This window comes from Labeo rohita, chromosome 21 (assembly GCF_022985175.1).
Source record: "Labeo rohita strain BAU-BD-2019 chromosome 21, IGBB_LRoh.1.0, whole genome shotgun sequence".
In the NCBI taxonomy this organism is placed as follows: Eukaryota; Metazoa; Chordata; class Actinopteri; order Cypriniformes; family Cyprinidae; genus Labeo; species Labeo rohita.
The window spans coordinates 12,112,691-12,135,793 of record NC_066889.1 but is presented as its reverse complement, the minus strand read 5'-3'; the positions used below and the strand labels follow the sequence as shown (position 1 = coordinate 12,135,793).

Here is a 23,103-nt window from a genome sequence, read left to right as displayed (position 1 = left end):
TCAGTTAGAAAAGACAAAGCACACCAAGTCAGACCAGTCTGAAGGTCTGACCTGAGTTTGGTGGTTGTAGCTTTAAAGCTCGAGGAGGAGGAAGAGAAGTAGTAGAAGCAATTTGGTTTTCTCAGGCCAATTTAATTAATTTCTGCAGAATTCAAGATTATGCTGTTGACTAAGCTTGTTCTGAACATAGAACATTTTTTAAAGTATTACTAAGATACACTATAAATATATCTTAAAAAAAAATCATCATTAGGCAGGTCAAGCTTATCGTTTCCAATGCAGACATTACTCTTGAACATAAAATCGGGTGTTAAAATCGAGTCAGCTGTTTTGCTTTGCCACTAAACTCACTATGATATATTACCACTCCCACAACCACTCCTGCATGCAACTGCATCCCGACACACACTCATATTACACTGCTGACCTTTCAGTTGCGGAAACACACTCCAAAAATATCATACCGGTTCATATCTGTATGTAAAACGGCTTCGTAGGGTCCCACCGAGCCGCGGTCCAAACACGGGCCTATCTCTGGAGGGTTCATGGGTAAATCATTCCCACTCTCAGGCTTCGGGCCGACCTGCACAGCCTCTTCAGTGGACCAGAGAGGTGATTAATCACTAGCCCCTTAATCATGCCCAAAGGTCCCGCTTTAATTAAAAACAAAGTTCTCTTTTCATTATTCCACTCCAACTGAAAGACGATAAGACCCCCTTCCCCCATAACATATTACTGCCGGGGCCCCCACCTCTGTCTCTCTCTCATCCGAGAGAGACTGAGAGACTGCAAAGAGTGATGAAGAAACATACTAAAGCCACCATCCGAGCCAAAGAGGAAGCCACAGAGATTCACGTCTTGATCTGAGCAGCTGAACAGGTAAACAAGAGATTACACACAGCAAACTACATCCAGTAGTTTTAATATTATTAGTTATAGATATTGAAATATCACATGACTTATAAAACATAGTGCTATATAGACGGTTATGATTTTTTTATGGGTTATGCGTTCAAAGCAAGCTGAGAACTGTTTCAAAAATAACCTGTCGCTAAGTTCTGCCCCTTCTGGTTAGTTGCTAACTCAGACGAGCATGATTTTCAGTACATTGTGCTGACAAACAGGTAAAATTGATTGAATATAATTGTTACAAATAAGAATCATGACCCGACTGCATGAAAACCCTTAAGTGATTTGACTTTAGGGTCTCCCTGAGGGGAAAAAAATCTCTGAGGCAAGGGCTTTCTTTAAGAGTGTTGCAACATACGTTGTAACCGTCAGCCTTACCTAAGTGTTTATACATCTTAGGTAGTTTCTGGCATAACATGGCAATGGAGAAGCAGATGCTTTAGTTATAAATTTCCCACAAGAAACAGATTATAATGAATCGCAAATGAATTTAAGTCTTATCTTTATTACAAATTAACTGCTAAACTACAAAATTCGTTGTAGAGATTATTAAAGAGGGTCTGGTAAACAACATGGAGCGTGCTGTGTGTAATGTAAACCAAACTAGACCAAAAACAAAAAAGCTGGTATTGTATTAAAAGGAAAAGGAAGAGAACACCCAAGCCTGCCACTATAATCCATCAGTTACTCATCTGCACAAAACAAAAGCCTTGCATGAGATAATTAGCCTAATTAACGTAAGCACACAGTGGAAGTGATACATATGAAAATGCAGTTGTTGATTTTATTTTTATTAATATTATTTTTGTATAGCACTGTTTTCAATGCACACTGCTACAAAGCATTGCTTTTATTTTTAGAATACCTTTTTTATTTTTTTGGTACTTCCTCCTCAGTTAACATGAAATCATTCATTGTGCTTGACTTTAGCCAATGACTTAAGGTAGATATTTTGATTCCTCTTTTTCTTCTTCTTCTTCTTCTTCTTCTCTTACTTTTTTAGGGTGAAATGGTTGCTTATGAATTTGTTGCAATGCATAACCGAATTTAAGAGACCATTTAAGCAATTAAGGGGAAATACTTAATGCTAACCCTAGAGTACCACACGTAGACCCTCAGGCTTTTTCTTTCAACCCATGTTTCTCTAAGAATATCCTTATCCTTTAAAACTTAGAAAAGGGCTTTCTTAACTTAAGAGCTTTGTTGCAACTGAGCCTGGAATCAAGGCAAACGTGAAAGTGATTCAACCGATAACATAAGTGTAAGTGAACATTGTAAGTACTACTATTAATTGCTATTGTTACTATTTACACTTTATTTACTGTATTTATTAATTAATAAGTTACTAATATAAACTTACAATGGAGTAAACTGAAATTTCTGTGACTGCTTACAACTTTTCCTAATAATGTACTCACTCTATGTCATCCAAGATGGTCATGTCTTTCTTTCTTCAGTCGAAAAGAAATTAAGGTTAAATTCAAGGATTTTTCTCCATATAATAGACTTCAATGGAGATCAGCGGGTTGAAGGTCCAAATTGCAAATCGCACACGATCCCAGCTGAGGAATAAGGGTCTTATCTAGCAAAACAATGTCATATTCTATTCATATATATATATATATATATATATATATATAACCACAAATGCTCGTCTTGGACTAGCTCCGCATCCACGACTTCACACATTACGCAGTCACGTTTCATTTAGGTGGAATTACTGATCAAATGTTTACAAAGCGAATGTGCAAATAACATCAAACACCCTTTACAGGACAAAAAGAAAAAACAATGATGTTGGACAATTTTGAAGTTGTGGAAAATGAGATTGAGTTTTTCACCCTACCCCAGCGTTTCCCAACTCCAGTCCTTACGTGTCAGTCTCTCTTAGTTAACACACCTGATTCTGATAACCAGCTTGTTAGAAGAGAGCTACATGCATGAACTGTGTTCCGATTAATATGATCCCAGTGTTCATTGCCCCCTACTTCCTGAAGCTGGCCGCACTAGACGACTTTCAAATCTTAAACGATTTTAAAACAATGGGAGACCACAGACATGAAGACAGTTTCAACCGATTTTTAGCCTTATAATCCTCTGAACGTACACACTAGATGAATCGACCAGACTGCGAGACCACACACTTGTTAATTGTAGGAATGATTTCACAGTGGCTACGCTTACATGCACCCAAATAATCCACGTGTAATCGGATTGACTGTTCAATCGGATTGAAAAACGGTTATGTAAACACCTTAATCGATCTGACTGAAGGGGGTGGTTTATTCCTTTTTTGGTACGATTGAGAGTGCATGAAAATACTCGATTGTATGACGTATGAAGCACAGAACGGTTCTTTCTTTTGAATAAAGTGTTGTATAAATGCATGTCCTGTCATTATAAAACTCTCTTTTCACTCGGCATCTGTGAAGTGGAGCAAGACAACCTCCCACTAGTCCTTATTTTGGATTCTCATCCACAGGCAACCCGTTTTGGGCACGGGGAGGGGGGTGATAAATATGAGTAGCACAGCACAGCGGTTAATATGTATATTTATCCAGAAATTGATAAATATTAATTCTGCTGTTAAAAACAAATAAAGAAACAACGGTGTAGGAGAGTGGTTATTATGTGCAAACAGCGAAAAACTCTACATTTGTGCAGTGTGTCAAAAAAAATCTATTCTGATTCAAAGCTTGTGACATATAAACACGCACATCAACCCGATCACTTTATTTAGCGTTCATGTAAACAGTACATCCCGACTCATCAATCGGAATGAATTTAATCCGATTGAACCAAAAAGTGTGCATGTAAACGCCAGTGACACAAGAGCTCATGGAGATTTGCGAGATCAGACTAGAGAAGAAAAAGAAATGGAAGACAATCAACGTTGTCCACTGGTTCTCCTGCTGCGCGTTTTGTTTCACAGTGAAAAACAAAGTATGAAAAAGAAAATTTCGTGGCATTTTTGCGGCCGCCAAGTTTCAGCTATAGAAATATGCAGCATCTGGTAAGTGATGCTTGCTTGCTCTCATTGGCTAAAGTGGGTATCACGTCAGAAGCAGCCCGATCAAGAATCCTAAATATGAAACATCAAACATGTTAGCCAATAGAGGATTTTTCATTCAAAAATAGTTTCCGACAAGCCTCGAATCGGGCCACACCCCCAAACATTCAGTTAAAATTGTCTAGTGTGCAGCCAGCTTAAGCTGGGACAATCCGTTGAAGTTTACTTTACTTTGGAACATACATTCATGGATTTGTGCTGTGCCGCTGCCTGCAGTGTTTTCACACACTGATGAAACTTACGAGAAAAGTGTGAAATGTGACATCATATACTTCTGTAAATAAATACAATTTAAATTCACATCTCACACACTTTAATGCTCTTTGAATGGAACTTAAACACTCGTCTCGAACTGGAAAAATGGAGGAATATCCAGTGGTGTCCACTTCGTAGGGCACTTACGGTCGAATAGAACAAACAGCATACACGATAAGAGATACATACGAAACATGCAGAGCGGGGTGGGGGGTGGCAGCGTGAGGACCGGAGTTGGGAAACGCTGTCCTACCCATTTTGAATCTGAGTACACAGATGAAGAACTAACTGCGCATTATCTTTCCAACATGATTATGTAATGCAAGGAGTCATAAGCCTTTTTCAGAGGGGACTAGACAATTAGACCATCACAGACAATTTTAATCATGTGTCCAAATCTGCCATTCCTGTGTTTTTCTCACACAACCTCTGTAATAATTCCAGAGCAAATTACCTACCATTTTTCTGCAAACTCTGAGAAAACTAATCCCATCCGAATGTGAATATCTGTGATTGCAGACTTTTTTTTCTCATTACGAATTTCCTTGTGTGTTTTGGCCAATGTAAACTCCCGTAGATGTTCTTACTAACTGTTCCCACGGGGCATTTTGGATATGTTTGCCTCCCGGCAAAGAAATGAATACCGTAAATAAATAAAATCAAGAGCCAGATCATGTGAACTGTTAAGACTGGCTACTGTAATATCAGCATCAGGTAAGATGACTCACTTTCATTTCTGCACTCAATTACATTATGTTTTAAGTACCTTTATGAAAATTAAACATGTTTTTACTAAAAATGAATAAAAAATTAAATAGTTAAACTAAAGTAACCACAAGGTTTTGCTATACTAGCCGTAGCTTAACCATGGCATTTGTAGTAAACCTGTGGTTATGATGGTATCAGTCTAAATGACTACACTCTAAAAAATGCTGGGTTATTTTTTTTTAACCCATGCAAATGTTGGGTTCAGCCAACTGGGTAATTTTATTGGGTTATTTTTAATAGTTTTACACAGTTGCTGGGTTCTTTTTTTAACCCAAATGCTGGGCTCAACTTGTTGAGTCATTTTATTGGGTTATTTTTAATATTTTTTACCCATGTGCTGGGTAGTTTTTCTTTAACTAAGTTGCTGGGTCTTTTTCAATGCTGGGTTATTTTTTTCTACCCAACCGCTGAGTTAAGCCTCTCTCAGATGAAACAACCCAGCTGCTGAGTTACAGTCAGAGCGTGGGCTTTTTGAATCCTCTACAGGAGAGAGCAGTTCTCATCGCTGCCGGTTTGGTGCACTTCCACAGTGAAATAAAGGTTTGTACACATTTTTTCATTTATAAAGTCTTTACTGTGCTGTAAATTGTATTATTTTATGCAACACAACATAAGGACGAGATGCCAGTCAGCTGCGTCAGCAGCGATTGTTTTACAAGATGGAAATGCCTTCTGCCTTGCATAAAATAAATGGATTTTATTTGTTATTGTACTGAGTTTAATATTAAAGTATGTTCTCTAATGTCAGTATATGGGCAGGTCAGTCACCAGTGAAATGCGAGACCGTGGTCTGAAGTTCACAGTTACCCCTTCACCAGCTCAATGACACACCGGTCAAGAACTATAACGCTATTTCTGTAAAAAGCAATTACAGAAAACGGTTGAATACACTAAAATTAAAATGCTACTTTTAAATGTTACATTTTTTATGTCTAAAATGTTTGTTAAACAAGTTTAAATGCATGTAATATTGTAAACTATGCTGTATTCACCTAAATAAATTCAAATTGTCTTGCATTTTGTCCATGTGTTCTTGCTTAATAATAAATGTTCATCTTTTGATTATTGCTGTTGCCTCTAGTAATTCTGTGTGTTTGTTTTTGATAAGTTCCAGTCCATTTTAATTCAGCAATATAATCATTTTTAAACTAACCCAGCATGTTTGGTAAAAAAACAAAACAAAATAACCCAGCATGTGTTCTGTCCAATATTTACCCAGCACTGGGTTGCCAAATAACCCAAGTTGGGTTGTTTTTAACCCAGAATTTTTTAAAGTGTATATGCAATTCACACATACAGAGCACGTGATCTCTGCAACTCCCAGATGTACAAAACAGACCCTCCGAATTTTAGTCCCGTCCGAATTGGTATATGAAAAACACTGACGTTGGGTGCTAAGAATCGAAACTCAAACGTAGTTTAGAAAACTAATCCCGTCCGAATAGGGCTAGTGCAAGACAACCATTTGCGGTGAAAAAAGTATATTTTTTATTTATTTTAGAAAATGATTGATCGTTTCGCTAGATAAGACCCTTATTCCACGGTTGGGATTGTGTAGAGCCCTTTGAAGCTGCACTGAAACTGCAGTTTGGACCTTCAACCCATTGATCCCCATTTAAGTCCACTATATAGAAAAATCCTGGAATGTTTTCCTCAAAAACCTTAATTTCTTTATTCGACTGAAGACAGACATGAACATCTTGGATGACATTGGGGTGAGTAAATTATCAGGTAAATTTCATTCTGAATGAGCTAATCCTTTATTAATTATGAAATTCCCATAATAATTGTTTGTACACTCACCAAGGCTGCAAAACCAAAAGCAGTAAAACCAGGTTGTAACATATTATCACAAATTAAAATAACTGCTTTCTTTCTGAACATATTTTAAAATGTAATTTATTCCTGTGATCAAAGCTGAATTTTCAGCAGACGTCAGTGTAACATGGCCCTTCAGAAATAATTCTAATATGCTGATTTGATGTTGTGAAACATGTCTTATTAACACTAAAATCATAAGAAACTTGTATTAAAAAAACTAGACATTATTCGAAAATTCAAATGCAGCTGATCAGAGTGCTGAACTACAGGGTTTAATAACAGAGCTGCCGCTGATAGCCTAGAGTGGAGTGTGTGCGCTTAACTGCTGTGGCTAATGGCTAATGCATCCCTTGGAAATGTCTGTCAAATCACTGAAAATGTTATTTTATAAAGCAGCTCGTCTTTCATCTTGAGTCACCTGGAGGGGAGGATACGGTGAGTTCAGATGTGTGATACAGTTCTCTAATTAAACGGAAGCCGCATGTAGGAATATATCTGAGCTCCCGAAATACAGCGTGACGAAATTCACTGGAATATTTGCCTGGGATGGTAAATGTGGTTATTTCAGCGTGGATAGGCACAGATGTGAAAACCCAACATGTGTGTCAATCACCTCAAACACATCTTTTTTGTGCCGTTGTCTAAAGGGTAACGTGTGTAAGAGCGTTCAAATTTATAAAAGCTTTCACAGCACTTCAAAGCTCCCTGACCACTCTAACTGTCTGTTCCGATGTAATAGACAGATAAAGCCAACCCGCGCTCGGGACATTACGATTCAATTCGTGCGAGCGACCGAGCGGTCCCCGTTTCCAGCTTCAGTGTGAAAGAGAAGACAAAAGTGAGTCCAAATGTTAATGGCGAGCCACGTGTTTGGTACTGGCTCAAATCAAAATTGCTTATGAAACTTGCTCGTATCTCGAACGGATACGCGCCGAACGCCACATCTAGGCCCCTGTGACTATAAAGAGAGAATGTGCATATCAAAAAGCTTTCAGCAACCATGTGCTCTCTCAGGGGATGAGGGTTGAGAATGTATTATGAAAATTGAGAGGAATAAGAAAAGCAGTCTTACCTGATTCTGGATCACCTGTGGAAAGACAAAGTCAGAAGTACAAAGTCAGAGGCACCGTTCCAAAACTTGGTTAAAAGATTACAGATGCATAAAACACAAGTTCTGCTCATTCTTTTATCTAGTCACATTTTTGGTCCTTACAGAAAGCAAATCGCTAATATCTCGAGACTCGCAATGGATCCAATTGAGACTTGTTGAACTGGCTCGCATACTGATTTTTCACGAGAACATGAATAAGCTGGAGCTGTTATGGGGAAAGCACAGAGGAAAATAAATGGGTCGAGTTAAAAATAAAGAAATTAAGTCATAATGGATTATGAGGACTTATTCATCACACCAAAAATAAAAAATAAAACACATTTACAGTGCATAACATTATAAATAGTTCTGCCCAATGACAGAATGCCTACAGTATAAGTTCTTTTAGTGAACGCTGAAATCTCTCTAATTTACATACCACATTACTCACATTGAAAGAATTCATTTTGCTCTGTTTGCAAACTATGAATACAAAAGCAGCATATTTCCACTGGCAGCCAAAACGGCTGTAATACTGAGGAAACCAGCTAGTAGAGAGGGAGTCCAGGAAACCTCCCCGAGTAAAAAAATTCAATCGTTTTATGTCTTAATCAAACAGTTCAAGTGTATAACTAATATTTTATAAATTCAGAGGAAAAGTAGGTCTGCCTAAAATAATGATGTCTCCTCTTGTGCTCGGTGCACAGAAATGATATCAACCGGAACATCAAAAGAATTTGGCCAAAAGGAGACATACAGAACAAAATTACAAAAACATATAAACAGTGAAAGAGAAGTTGACTTTTAAAGTCTTGCACATTTGTGTTTTGCATGTTGGTCTTCAAAATCTATTTAAACTAAAATTCCAATATCATAATGTTTTTGTAATAGCTATTTGGGTAACAAATGAACACTGTACAACCACACTGACATGCATTCAAAACTACATGAGAATGATAGATTTAGCTGAAAAGTTGACAGGGTCAAAAACAAGAGCATCTGGTCAAGACTGACCGACATTATTCAAATTGTCACGTGTTTTATGTGTTGGTATGGTTTTGTTTTTGGTAACACTACTTAAAACCTTTATGCATAATGCATTACAAAATTAGTTTTAATGCATAAATAATGCCTTGTAATGCATGATCTCATTAATAAGTTTTAATATACTGCGTATCTATTAACTGTTATATCTTTAGAAAGTACAATGCATTTACACATAAACCTTCAAATATTATAATGCACGTTAACTTTGGTTACAACTATTTATGAACAGATATAATGCATTACAGCCTACCTTATGAATACATTTATAATGCATAATACATAGAGGCCTCAAGTAAAGTGTTAGCCAATAGTTTTTTCGTACGGTGGCATGCAAAAGTTTGGGAACTGCTCGCAGAATCTGTGAAAATGTGAACGATTTTAACAAAAATAAGAGAGATTATACAAAATTCATGTTATTTTCTATTTAGTACTGTCCTGAGTAAGATATTTTACATAAAAAGATGTTTACATATAGTCCACAAGACAATAATTCTTAATACTGTGTGTGGTTACCTGGTTTGTTTTGTTTTATTTTGTCATGGTTGTTCATGAGCTCCTTGTTTGTTCTGAACAGTTAAACTGAGAACTGTTTTTCAGAAAAATCCTCCAGGTCCTGCAGATTCTTCAATTTTCCAGCATCTTTTGCATATTTGAACCCTTACCAGCAGTGACTGTATGATTTTGAGATCAATCTTTTCACACTGAGGACAACTGAAGAACTCAAACACAACTATTAAAAAAGGTTCAAACATTCACTGATGCTCCAGAGGGAAACACGATGCATTAAGAGCTGGGGCGTGAAAACTTTTGAACAGGATGAAGATGTCCAAATTTTTCTTATTTTGTTGAAATAATGTTTTTTTTCCATTTCGTACTGCCCTTCGGAAGCAACAGAAGATACTTGCATGTTTCCCGGAAGACAAATTAACTACAATTTACCTTGACCTTCAAATTCAAAACGTTTTCTGAAGAACCGTGCTCAGCTGGGCTCATCATCCAGGTAACCACACACAATATAAAGAACCAAGTGCTCCAAACTTTTGAAGGGGGTTATTATAACAATTTCAGCTATTTTTTTGTCTTGTTAACTACATATAAACATCTTTTATGCAAAATATCTTACTCAGGACAGAACTAAATAACATGCATTTTGTATGATCTCTCTTATTTTGTTAAAATAATTCACATTTTCACAGATTCTGTAAACTTTCGCATGCAAAAATTCATAACAGATTATGTTCAAATTTTTCTCAAAATCCTCTAATCAGCTAAAGTACATTTCATACAGTATAAAGATATAATGTGGAAGTAGGGGTCGTGGGCGATTAAAATGTCTCCATTTGAAGAAATATCGTAGTATCATGCACAATCTATCAGTTGCAGCTCTGGCTCCTCTCTCTCAATATACTGTACAACACAACATGCATTCACATCAAATGTTAACTCAGCAGTAGAGTTAAACTCGCTTATTCGCAATACAAAAGTACATTATGTGCATGTCCTTTAAAGCTTTGCCAGTTAAACACTTTTTATTTGTGCGCTGTTCTAACATGCATTTTTTCTGAACGTGTAAACCTGAAACATGCACACAGTAAAAATCCTGTCAAAGCGCACCTGATTACTGGACTAAGTTATCTTTTGCATGTGATTGTGTAAAGAATGTCAAAAACACACAAGGTTTACATATAAACACATTTGGTTATGTCTAAAGTGAAAGTAAACAGTTGAGAGAAAAATGGATGTGTGCCTGTATATTAGATGCGTGCAGCTCTTAAAGAGACAACAGTCTAATACAGGGGTCACCAGACCCGGTCCTGGAGGGCCGGTGTCCCTGCACAGTTTAGCTCCAACCCTAATCAAACACACCTGAACCAGCCAATCAAGGTCTTACTAGGTATACTTGAAAACTCCAGGCAGGTGTGTTGAGGAAAGTTGGAGGTAAACTCTGCAGGACACCGGCCCTCCAGGAACAAGTTTGGTGACCCCTGGTTTAATAGTACTAAACATCCTGCGCTTGTTGTTAAAGGGTTAGTTGACCCAAAAATGAAAATACTGCCATTATTTACTCACTCTCACGTTGTCCCAAACAACATATTAATTTTTTTCTTGTGCTGAACACAAAAGAAGATATTTTGAAGAATGTGGGTAACCAAACAGATTGTCCCCATTGACTTTTTACAGAAGGAAACAAAATACTATGGATGCCACTGGGGACCGGAAATTTTTTGGTTACCCACATTTTTCAAAGTAACTTTTATGTTTAACAGAAGAAAGAAACTAATTCAGGCTTAAACACATTGAGAGTGAATAAATGATAACAGAATGTTCATTTTTGGGTAAACTATCCATTTAATGTTAATAAAACGACAAAAAAAAACAAAGAGAAAAAATAATCACTGACTGCTCTTGACTGAAGAACTCTAACACAGTTGCTTTAATAAGAATCAATGTATAATTTACACAGTGAAATATGTATAGTGTTTTATTTGTATATTGGATCATTCAATCTCACGAATGCTACTGCTAAATATGCCGACTGTACCTGAAAAATAAAGCACTGTTTGTTTTATTTGTATATTATGTATATGTTTAATGTGTATCTTTGTTCTTATTTTTTAATAAAGATTTTTATCTACTCCCACATTTTATTTTATATTTTGTTACCTTGTAAGACTTTAAAGAAATTAGTTTGGCTGTACTGCTCAGACAACTTGCAGCATACTAAAACCAGCATGACAAAGAATCATGCTAAAATCTTAAATCGTGATTATCCTGAGAAAAACTGTGATGTGATATTTTTTGCCATATTGCCCATATTGAAAAGTAACTTCAAATTGTATTTGTAATCTTTTTTGTAAACTTTTATCTATAAACAGCAAGGTCCCATTGTGACAACTAAAGTCATATTATGTAACAAAATGCAAAGAATAACATTTTTTGTGACAGCTAGCCTCCATCTCTCACACATGCAATCTTATACTGATTCCAGCAGAAAATGTCTGGCAGACACACAATCTCTCCATTCAATTCCATTCCATTTCATAAATAATAATAAAATAAAATAAAATAAATAAATAAATAAAATACAATCATTTTTGGATAATCATTATCTGGTATATTACTTGCCTTAAAATAAAATAATAATAAATAAATAAATAAATAAAACAAAATAAAAGTAGTTTTTGGATAATGACCATTCTCTGGCTTATTACCTGGAATAAAATAAAATAAAATAAAATAAAATAAAATCATTTTTGGATAACCATTATCTGGCTTATTACTTGGAATAAAAAAATAAAACAAAATAAAATCATTTTTGGATTACCATTATCAGGCTTATTACTTGGAATAAAATAAAATAGCAAAATAAAATAAAATAAAATAAAAAATACAATAATTTTTGGATAACCATTATCTGGCATATTACTTGCCTTAAAATAAAATAATAATAATAAAATAAAAAATAAAAAAATAAAACAAAATAAAAGTAGTTTTTGGATAATGACCATTCTCTGGCTTATTACTTGGAATAAAATAAAATAAAAAAAATAAATTAAAATAAAATAAAATAAAATAAAATAAAAAACAATAATTTTTGGATAACCATTATCTGGCATATTACTTGCCTTAAAATAAAATAATAATAATAAAAAGTAATAATAAAATAAAATAAAACAAAATAAAAGTAGTTTTTGGATAATGACCATTCTCTGGCTTATTACTTGGAATAAAATAAAATAAAATAAAATAAAATAAAATAAAATAAAATAAAATAAAATAAAATAAAATATCACTTTGTGCTTCTATCAGTGATTGCAGCAGTTCTCTCAGCAGGTCAGATGCCCTGTGGTTTGCTTAGACTCGCTTGCTGAGATTATATACCTCTACAGTAAATGATCACATTCGTAAGGCCTGGAAAAAATAATGTTCAGCACTGCTCGCTTCGTGTTCCTGTTGCTATACTAAAGGGGAATTCACGGGAGAGACAGACACAGAACTACATACCGTATCAAGGCTGCAAAAATGCCAAGATCAATGCTAATATACATTAAATAGTCTTTGAATAATGCGTTAAAGCTGTCTCAGTAAAGGCTGTTGCTAATGTATGTAATTGCAAACATGCTTTTAACAAATGTCACATTTTCCCTTCTCCATATGAGTGTCTGCCTCAGCTGGAGTCATGGGAAATGATGAATGTACTCACTCTCTAAGTCCAGCTGGCAACAACAGGCAAAGTGTTTCCAAGATTAGCTGTCGTAAAGAGAGCAGTCTTGTTGTTAAACAAGTACATTTGCCACCTGAAGCAGACATTCATCACTTAACAATTTGTGGGTAGTATGTGTCTTTACTAATATTATAATTAGGAAAGTGTAATCATATATAAGCAACACAAAATATATATTAAATAATACACAGTCAGGGATAACATACTGCCATAACCAGATGGCTATATATTAATAATAGCAATAATAAAAATAGTATTGCACCCTTCTCAATTCTTGAAGTTTGTAAACATTGTTAACACTGTATGAAATGATTTTGTTGTGGACTACAGCAGTGAACAGAGAGATTCTGGTGGGAAAATGGACAGAAATTGTGCCCCTTTTATTTCTTTGCCGTTCAAGGTTTCAATTATGCGATCTTCAGGTGTGAAGAAAGTATTTTTGAAATGTCACTAGGATGAAACAGTTCTGCAAAGAAGAGTGGGTCGCAAAAATCTTCTGCAGCGATGTGAAATGCTTAGACATAACTACAGGAACTGTTGCGGTTATTGCCACTTAATGGGAGTGTAACTAGTCTTTGACTCTAAAAATGCGATTTTTTTTTCCCCGCAGGGACATTGTTTGTTACATAACTTTAATAAATACATGAAATATGTTTCTAATTTTTTTGTAAGCATTTATAGGTTTTGGTTGAAAATCTGATGACATTTCATGTAAAACGATGCAAATAAACAGAAAATAACTCAAGGGAAAAACTGCTAATAATTTACATCCTGGGTATTCATAAACTGACATTTCACACTGTACTAGCATTGCACAATAGACTGGTACTAAAAAGGTATAGACCAATTCAGTGTTTACAAACAGTGATGATGTTTTTTGTGGGCGGAGCATTACAGTTTTTGAGGGAAGCATTTCAGGATTTTTCTCCATATAATGGACTTCATTGGTGCCCCGATTTTGAACTTCCAAAATGTAGTTTAAACGCAGCTTCAAAGGGCTCTAAATCATCCCAGCTGAGGAAGAAGTGTCTTATCTAGCGAAACGGTCGGTCATTTTTTTCAAAAAATAAAAAATTGTATACCTGAAGCACAAAAGCTCATGTAGCACAGGCTCTGGGATGCACGTCCACCATGCTACGAATTAGTGATGGGTCGTTCTAGAATGATTCGTTCATTTTGAACGAATCTTTAATGTGACTCGGGAAGAACGAGTCGTCTCGAGAGTGATTCGTTCAGTCGCACATGTGCAACATCCTATTAAGTTCTGTACTGGTTCACCTGTTCACCTGTTTCGAGTCATTGGGTTTTTCGAGTCATTTGTTCATCTTATGGGGCCGTCACATGATGAACGAACGACTCAAACCCGAAAACTTAGCTAATCATAGACTAAAGACCCAGGTAAACAATAAATTAACCTTTTCTGTTTCTTATAGCATTATAATTTTGTCTTGTTTGTAGTGTAATCAACGTTTGTGTAAGCAGTAGATGTGTTAGGGAAGTAACACGTAACATTTTATTTATATTTTGCTAAAACGAACAAAAAGATTTGTTCATTTTGCTGAACGAGACTTAAAGGTCCGAGTCGGTAAAATGATCTGAACTTCCCATCACTACTACACTGTAAAAAATAAAAAACACAATTTGTTGACTCAGCTTAAAATAATTTGTTACCCTGCTGCCTTAAAATTTTAAGTTCAGTCAACTAAAATAAGTTTAGTCAACTTGAAATGTTAAGTTGTACTAAGTAACAACTTAGATATTTGTGTTTGCTAAACTTAACAGATGGGTAAGTAACCCAGCTGCCTTAAAATTTTAAGTTGATTCAACTCAAATATCTAAGTTGTCACTTAGTATAATTTAACATTTCAAGTTGAATAAACTTTTTTTTTTTTTTTTGAGTTGACTGAACTTAAAATTTTAAGGCAGCCAGGTTACAAATTATTTTAAGTTGATTCACCAATTTTTTTTTTTTTACAGTGTACAAATCACAAAGTTCATCGTCTGTGTACTCCGGCTCAAAAAGGCAGAGTATATCAAAAAATTCCGTCTTATTTTCTCCTACAACTTCAGAATCGTCTGACATCGTTGTGCCTTTTTGTTTGTAAACAGCATTTGACTTGCACTTTCTTTCTTCTTACTAGATAAGACCCTTCTTTTTTGGCTGGGATCGTTTAGATCCCTTTGAAGCTGCATTTAAACTACATTTTGGAAGTTCAAAATCGGGGGACCAATGAAGTCCATTATATGGAGAAAAATACTGAAATGTTTTCCTCAAAAACCATAATTTCTTTACAACTGAAGACAGAAAGACATGAACATCTTGGATGACAAGAGGGCGAGTAAATCATTTGTGAATTGTTGTTCTGGAAGTGGACTTCTCCTTTAATATTAACTTCTTGTGTATTGAGCTAAAAGTCACACGGGGACATTTTTGCCCCCTTATTTTGAATTTTGGGGAATTCTAAATGGATTTTAATAAACTAAATAATGCATTGAAAGCAAGAATTCTAAATGTGCTCACGCAGTAGTCTAACATTTTGTTTGTTTTTTGTGATATACTCATGTACTAATGTCAAATTGCATATCGTTTAAACAACAATTACGATACTATCGTAGACGATATGTTTCACACACCCCTACTTGCATCTATGCTCTTATTATTAATAACAAAGATAAAGTAAAAAAAAAAAATGACTATATCATGATATAAAGTGTTATCGTGAAATAAAATTACTAATATTGCAAAATAAGATTCTGGTAATATTTTCCTAGCTCATGCCCTGAAATATAAGTCAAAAGAGTGTGCTTTATTCTGTGAACCTTTTCACCATCTGAGTTTGATGGGGCAATTAAGGTCAATAATAACAGTCCAATTTGGGTTTATCCTTTTAGCTAACTTACCAATGATGTAAAGATCTATACACAGAGCTGGGTAGTACCCAGGGGCAGCATTTTCATATGGCAGAGTATGACTGTCGCCATACCCTACCTAGCCGAGTCAGGTGTAGGGCCCTGTGAAATCCATTTTATTTTTTTCCAAATTCCGTTTTTTTCCATTTTAATTTTTCTGGATTCCATTTTTTTTCTGTTTTAATTTTTCTCAACTCCTTTCTAATGGTTAAATTAAATTTTATTAATCAAAGAGCATGTCTAATTAATTAAAATCATGAAATTTTCCCATCAATTTAATAAAGGTTTAAGAAAAATGACATGTTTAGGGCCCTATGAAACGTTTTATTTTTTTCTCACCATATGTGTTATTGTTATCAAATTCTGTGTTTTAGCATGTCTAATTATACTTAATTTATTAAAATTTATTCTTAAAATAGTTTTTTTTACCCTCAGAAATTCTGTATTGTGTATTTAAAATGTTCTGGTTGTTAAATAAAGGCATAAAACATTAATTTCATTTATCGTTTAATTATTAAAAATTAAGCAAACTTTGTTTTGGCAAACAAAGGGGAATTTACTATTAAAATGAAAACATGGAAGAAATGTTGTGTGATTATACCCTAAAAAATAATGTTTGTTTCACTGTAGTAGTAGTAATAGTAATAGTAGTAATATATATCTGGCACAATGTCTTCAAGTTAAACCGCACTTTTATTTTGACAGGTTGCCGTGTCTGCCTTTACATTTCTGTGTGTATATGATATAACGCTAGTTTTCCTAAAATGGAACAGTCAAATGCTCATGAAGTGACTCTCAGCAGATATTATTTACGTATTTATGTCCTCATTTAGTGAGACGACAGATGCTGAAATCACCATGAGTGCCAGGCGCGCTTCAGTGTTTGTAGTAAACAAAACCACTCATCTGCTCCATTCATTAAAACAGAGACACGCAGAATGTAATATATAATTTTGTGGCGTAATATTTACATATACTAGTCCATATTGCGGTTTGATTTAAATGTAATGACCTGCTTTTGATTAATTAATTCAAACTTTGACAAATTCCGTGTCATTCCGCGTTATTCAGTAAATTCCGTTTTTATGACTGGATTCCACGACTGGATTGATCACGGAAATCACGGGGCCCTACAGCTGGGCCGTGTAAAATTATCCAAACTTTATATCTCTATTACATTTTGTTATTATTATTTTAAATCTGTGCTATTGGTCATCTTTATGTCTGTTTGAGGGTTTTACAAATAAATAAATAACTGATGTTTGAATAAATACAGTTACTTTACTCAAGAAACACTACGTCTGTAAAGGCTAATGTTTTTGTGCATTTGAAGAGCGGAGAAGAGTTTGTTTTAGTTGTAGCCAATATATTTTTGCATGTTTTGATTATCCTCTGCATATAGCGCTTCATTGTTTATATCATGAGATTTTAACCAAGTGTATTAAACGACAACACCACTGCCATACACTGTAAAAAATAAAAAACACAATTTGTTGAGTCAGCTCAAAATAATTTGTTACCCTGCTGCCTTAAAATTTTAAGTTCAGTCAACTAAAATAAGTTTAGTCAACTTGAAATGTTAAGTTGTACTAAGTAACAACTTAGTTACAAATATTTGTGTTTGCTAAACTTAACAGATGGGTAAGTAACCCAGCTGCCTTAAAATTTTAAGTTGATTCAACTCAAATATCTAAGTTGTTACTTAGTATAATTTAACATTTCAAGTTGAATAAACTTTTTTTTGAGTTGACTGAACTTAAAATTAAGGCAGCCAGGTTACAAATTATTTTAAGTTGACTCAACAAATTGTTTTTTACAGTGTACCCTATGGTTTTGTGAAATGCCGCCACTGGTAGTAACTGATTACATGTAATCAGAAATACATAATCAGATTCCAAAAATGAAAGGGGTCATCGGATGCCCATTTTCCACAAATTGATATGATTCTTTAGGGTCTTAATGAAAAGTCTGCAATATACTTTGGCTAAAAATTCTCAATGGTTGTGTAAAACAACACCCTTTTTACCTTGTCAAAATGAGCTCTTCAAAAATCATCCCATTCTGAGGGACTGTTCCTTTAAATGCAGATGAGCTCTGCTCACCCCGCCCCTCTCGTCTCTCTGTGGAGTGACGTGCTGCTATGAGAGATTGTTTACTTTTAGCCGCATTTAGCGCATTTAGCGCGTTTAGCAGCGAAACTTGCTAATAGCATGTTATTAGGAAAGGTGATTGCAGAGATTCATAAAAAACCCTTATACTCACTTCTGCTGTAAGTGAAGCTGGATCACGAATGATTCGTGCGAACATAGACGGATATATGTAGATCTGGAAGCGCATTCCCTTCACAAACAAACGTAATCTACTGCATCTTCAGCGGCTCAGATGTCGGGAGTAAATGACGACCACTATGTTCATTATTACATCCAGCAACACAACACCTCAAGTGGGCCAGTGGGATTCAGGTAAAGTGGGCCGACCTTTAACCTTCAGTAATTATACCCAAATTCATGAAATAAACTAACATTCACTGGTTATTTTATAGTTGACATGTATAATTGTGTATAATGACATAAGAATGATCACATTTGCATGTTTACAGGTCTCAGGCACTGCTTATAGTCAGATGGCCTGCAGGTTTTTGTAATAAATGTTATTTTAAAATGATTTATTTCAATTTTGCATTTTTTGTGATTTAATTAATTATTAGCTTTTTATTAAACTCAGTTTAACCTGCAGTTCCTTTTACAATCCCCAGTTTGGTAAACCTTGACGTAATGTAATGCTCAATCCACTTCACGTCGTTAATCACAATGAATAATACATTGTATTTTTATAATCAAAATGGTAAAAGATTATGCTAATCAAATCAGTGTGATGAGTTTGGTCAAAAGCAATCTAAAAGGAACTTAAAAAGCAGTTTGCTTATATTACCTAAAATATGTAATGTAATGGATTATGTTAAAGGAGTCAAATGATGTGGTTTCTTCTTTTCCTTTGTCTTTGGAGTGTCACAAGCTGTTTGTACTAAAATATGTAATGAAGTGGATTACGTTACTAACGGACTTACGTTTGCATAACTGTTCTATGATTGCGCATCCACATGTTATACTGAAGGCTACACTATCAGTTCTTTCCTGAATGGACTTTTTGGGTGGACTATAAACGTAAAAATAAAATACATGTATTTATTTTCTCTCCACGTTTTCATTCAGCATTTTACATTCGTCTCTCAACCTCTAAAACGACTGCTTATACAGCACGCAGTTTTTCCGTGACCGTCTAAAGCATGTGAATATAAAGCATGCAATTAGGTGTCTGTTGCTAAGCATCTAGTTGTAACATTCTAACGTCGTATTCTAACAAAGGAGTATTAATACTAGTGCGAGACATACTTTTACCCATGCTTAAAAGCAAGGTTTAGAATGGCAATAACCCAAGGTTAAGCACTATGTATAAAACCCTATACTGCAGTATGCACATATACAAGTCTTTGCTCTTTAGATCATTCTCAAATTATGCTGAACAACATGATCATCGGGTTTTACATGAACTCCTGGAGTTCATGCAGTTTGAGCGCTGCTGTCTTCAGAGCAAAAAGGGGCATACTAAATAAATGAAGACTCGTGTTAATATTTTACTTCAGCTTTCACTCCAATTTTAATGCTGCTAATATAATTTGTAATGATATAAATCTGAATCATTTTCACTAGTGGTCTTGGACATCTGTTTAGTATACAGTTAAGCTATACATCTCTTCTGCTATGGTGGAAATCTTTTCAGAAGAATGGAAGCTATCTGAAAACTTTTAGCAGACGTTTCTGTCAATGTCAAAAACAGAAAGCTAAGGAAAAAAGCAAAAGAAGAGCTAAAGCCTAACCACTAGCTGACAAATGTGTTTATTTTCAAATAAAAGCTCTTCACGCCGCTGCCTGTCATGAGGGTGGGCGCAAGGCTCTCGCTGAAGGTGACATTTTGCTGTGCTGAATTAGAAATGTTTTGATTGAAGGGATGGGAGCTCAACATAAAGTATTCGGAGTTGAATCAAGGCACCATTACAGTGCAATGAATTCAGGCAAAGTAAACATCATTGGGACGTTGTTGCAACCATGACACATTACTGTTTACCAAAACATTTTCTTTCCAATTAGCAGCTTGCGTTCATTACTCTTGTTTTGGATGAATAGGCACATTGAATAAGGTTACGGCGGTATCGTGTAGGGAAGTTTCACAAGTGATGAAAGAAAAGCTGTGAAAAAAAAAAAAAGAAAAAAACACTTTCCATCTGTTCATGTTTCTGTTGTATAGACCTTTGATAGTGCTAGAGCCCCCCATCCCTTCGCTCCAAGACAAATGACTTGTTATTTGAGGACATCAATCTTTTCATTTATCAAAACGTATTAGTACATAATTCATTCCAGGAAAAATAATGTTGTGTGATAATGTACCTCATACCAAACATTATTAAGGGGGAAAGAAATTGTTATCTCAGTCTGTCTCAAATTGATATTGTTAAAAAGGAAAGCTATTTTGTTAGAGAATGCTATAAGTAATGTAAGTAAAATAAAATAAAATAAAATAAAATAGTTTTTGGACAATGACCATTATCTTGCTTATTACTCGCCTTAAAAAAATAAAATAAAATAAAAAATAAATTAAATTAAATAGAAAACAAAATAGAAAATTAAATTAAATTAAATTAAATAGTTTTTGGATAATGACTATTATCTGGCTTATTACTCACCTTAAAAAATAAAATAAAATAAAATAATAAAATAAAATAAAATAAAGATTGGATAATGACCATTATCTGGCTTATTACTATATAATAATTAATAATTATTATTATTAAATAAAATTAAAAAATAAAATTAAATTAAATTGAATTGAATTAAAAAATAAATTCAAATAAAACAACAAAAAAAGTTGTTTTTGGATAATGACCATTCTCTGGCTTATTACTTTAAATAAAATAAAATTAAATCAAATTAAATCAAATTAAATACAAAAAATAAAATTAAATAATAAAATTAAATTAAATTAAATAAAAAATAAAATAAAAAGTAACATAAAATTGAAAATAAAATAAATAAAGTAAAATTAAATTAAATTAAAAAATTAAATTAAATTAAATTAAATTACATTAATAAAATAGAATAATAAAATAAAATAAAATAAAATAAAAGTTGTTTTTGGATGATAACCATTCTCTGGCTTATTACTTGAAATAAAATAAAAGTAAAGTAAAGTAAAGTAAAGTAAAGTTAAGTTAAGTTAAGTTAAGTTTAATTAAAATTAAAATACATAAATAAAATAAAACTGAAAATAAAATCAAACTGAACTGAATTGAAAATAAATTCAAATAAAATAAAATAAAAGTTGTTTTTGGCTAATGACTATTCTCTGGCTTATTACTTGAAATTAAAAAAAAAATTATAAAATAAAATTATAAAATAAAATAATGTAACTGCCAATACTATGCAAATTGTCTAGAATATTAACTGTGGAACTTATCCTGTGATTGAATCACAATCTACTGACATATGTAATAACATCACAATTGTGATGGTGCTTTATTATTATTATTACTATTACTATTATTATTATTATTATTATTATTATTATTATTATTATTATTATTATTATTTCTGTAAGCTGCTAGAGTATTTCCAAACGCTTTGTGTTTGAGCAAAACATACTGTATCAGACCTGACATCCAAATTCCCTCCAGTTTTGTAGTCAATATGAGACCCCAGCAAATGTGACCAAAAAAAAGTCCCTTTTTTCTCCAACTGATCAATCTCTCCGCGTTTGATCTGCGAGCACAGCCAGAGGCCGAGCCGAGAAAAATGAGCCTGTATCCCTTCAGCGCCAATCGGAGCTGCATTCGTTTCTCTGTGTAGAGCTGCAGCTCAAAAGACAAAGGCTGGAACAAAGACGCGTGCCGGGTCATCTGCTGCTCTCGTTCCTAATTTCTGATTTATAGGCTTCTAGTGTTTTTTGTTCGCTTTAAATGGTTAAAGGTGCAACGTAAATAAAGTCAACTGAAGACTACTGTCCCGCATCCTTTCTAGTAATTAAGGTCACTCATTAGTACCTAATAATTAACAAGCCGGGTCGAATTCCCCCCACCCACACTGTAATTAAAAGTCTCTATTACACTTCAGAGCCCACAGGGGCAGTCTCCTCTTTCACTGCCGTCTCTTGTCTTGACCTCAACTGACTCTGGGGCCAAGGAAACGATATAATCCTTTGAAAAAAGAAAAGCTGTACAGTTCGTCTGAATAATATCAAGGACCTGACTGCGTTGAGGTCAAATTACTCCAGGTGGGCAGACAGCATGCTTTTGAGAGAAGCCTATACTGTCATCCAACTGTTCTGTTCTAAAACATATTAACCTGCCTGCATTTTAAGGCACAGTGTTCCAAAAGGTAGGCAGCATAATGACTCCGATTGTATATATTAAAATATTAAAATATATAAATTAAACATTTGTGTGCAATAAGCTTGTCAGTAGCTTAGCAACAAACTAACACTAAACTCTACCGGAATCAGTTGTGAGTCACGTCTCCAGAATGTTACTCGTGTGGCATGCTGAGTTGCTGCCTGTGCGGAGACTTCCAAGTCAGTCACTTAGGAGGATCCATTATGGTTAGGATGCTGCCTTGGAAGGAAGCTGTTTATGTAGGCATTAGGCAGCGAGGCAGCTCACTAGGTTTTTGGAACGGAGCCAATTGAATCCTTAAAAATCAGGAGAATAAACAAACACGATGCATTACAGCATGTTAGCGTTTGTTTGCAGTCTCCAGATTACAAACTCAAATAGTGAAAATAATCATAGCTGACTTGACTGGAAAGCTAGAGAAAAAATGCTTCATTAATATTCCAAATTAATGTAGTTTAAGCTTTGAAATTATACAACACCAGTATGATAATTAAGTTGTGAAATACCACACAGATCTGCAGAATTTTTTTTTATTCTAAAATGTATTTATACTATTCAAAAGTTTG

The 23,103-nt window shown here is 34.4% G+C and overlaps 1 protein-coding gene across 13 annotated transcripts in view; it reads right to left on the bottom strand.

The window, feature by feature from the left end:
* The window catches only part of nrxn2a (neurexin 2a), a 497,417-nt gene that overhangs the window by 365,774 nt on the left and 108,540 nt on the right, over nt 1-23,103 (bottom strand). For 10 of the 13 annotated variants that reach the window (XM_051093387.1, XM_051093386.1, XM_051093393.1 and 7 more), the window contains one exon: nt 7,896-7,910. The exons of the other annotated variants lie outside the window; for them this stretch is intronic. In XM_051093387.1, coding sequence (XP_050949344.1) covers nt 7,896-7,910 — 15 coding nt within the window. The remainder of the gene's footprint in view (nt 1-7,895; nt 7,911-23,103) is intronic. 13 annotated transcript variants of the gene reach the window in all.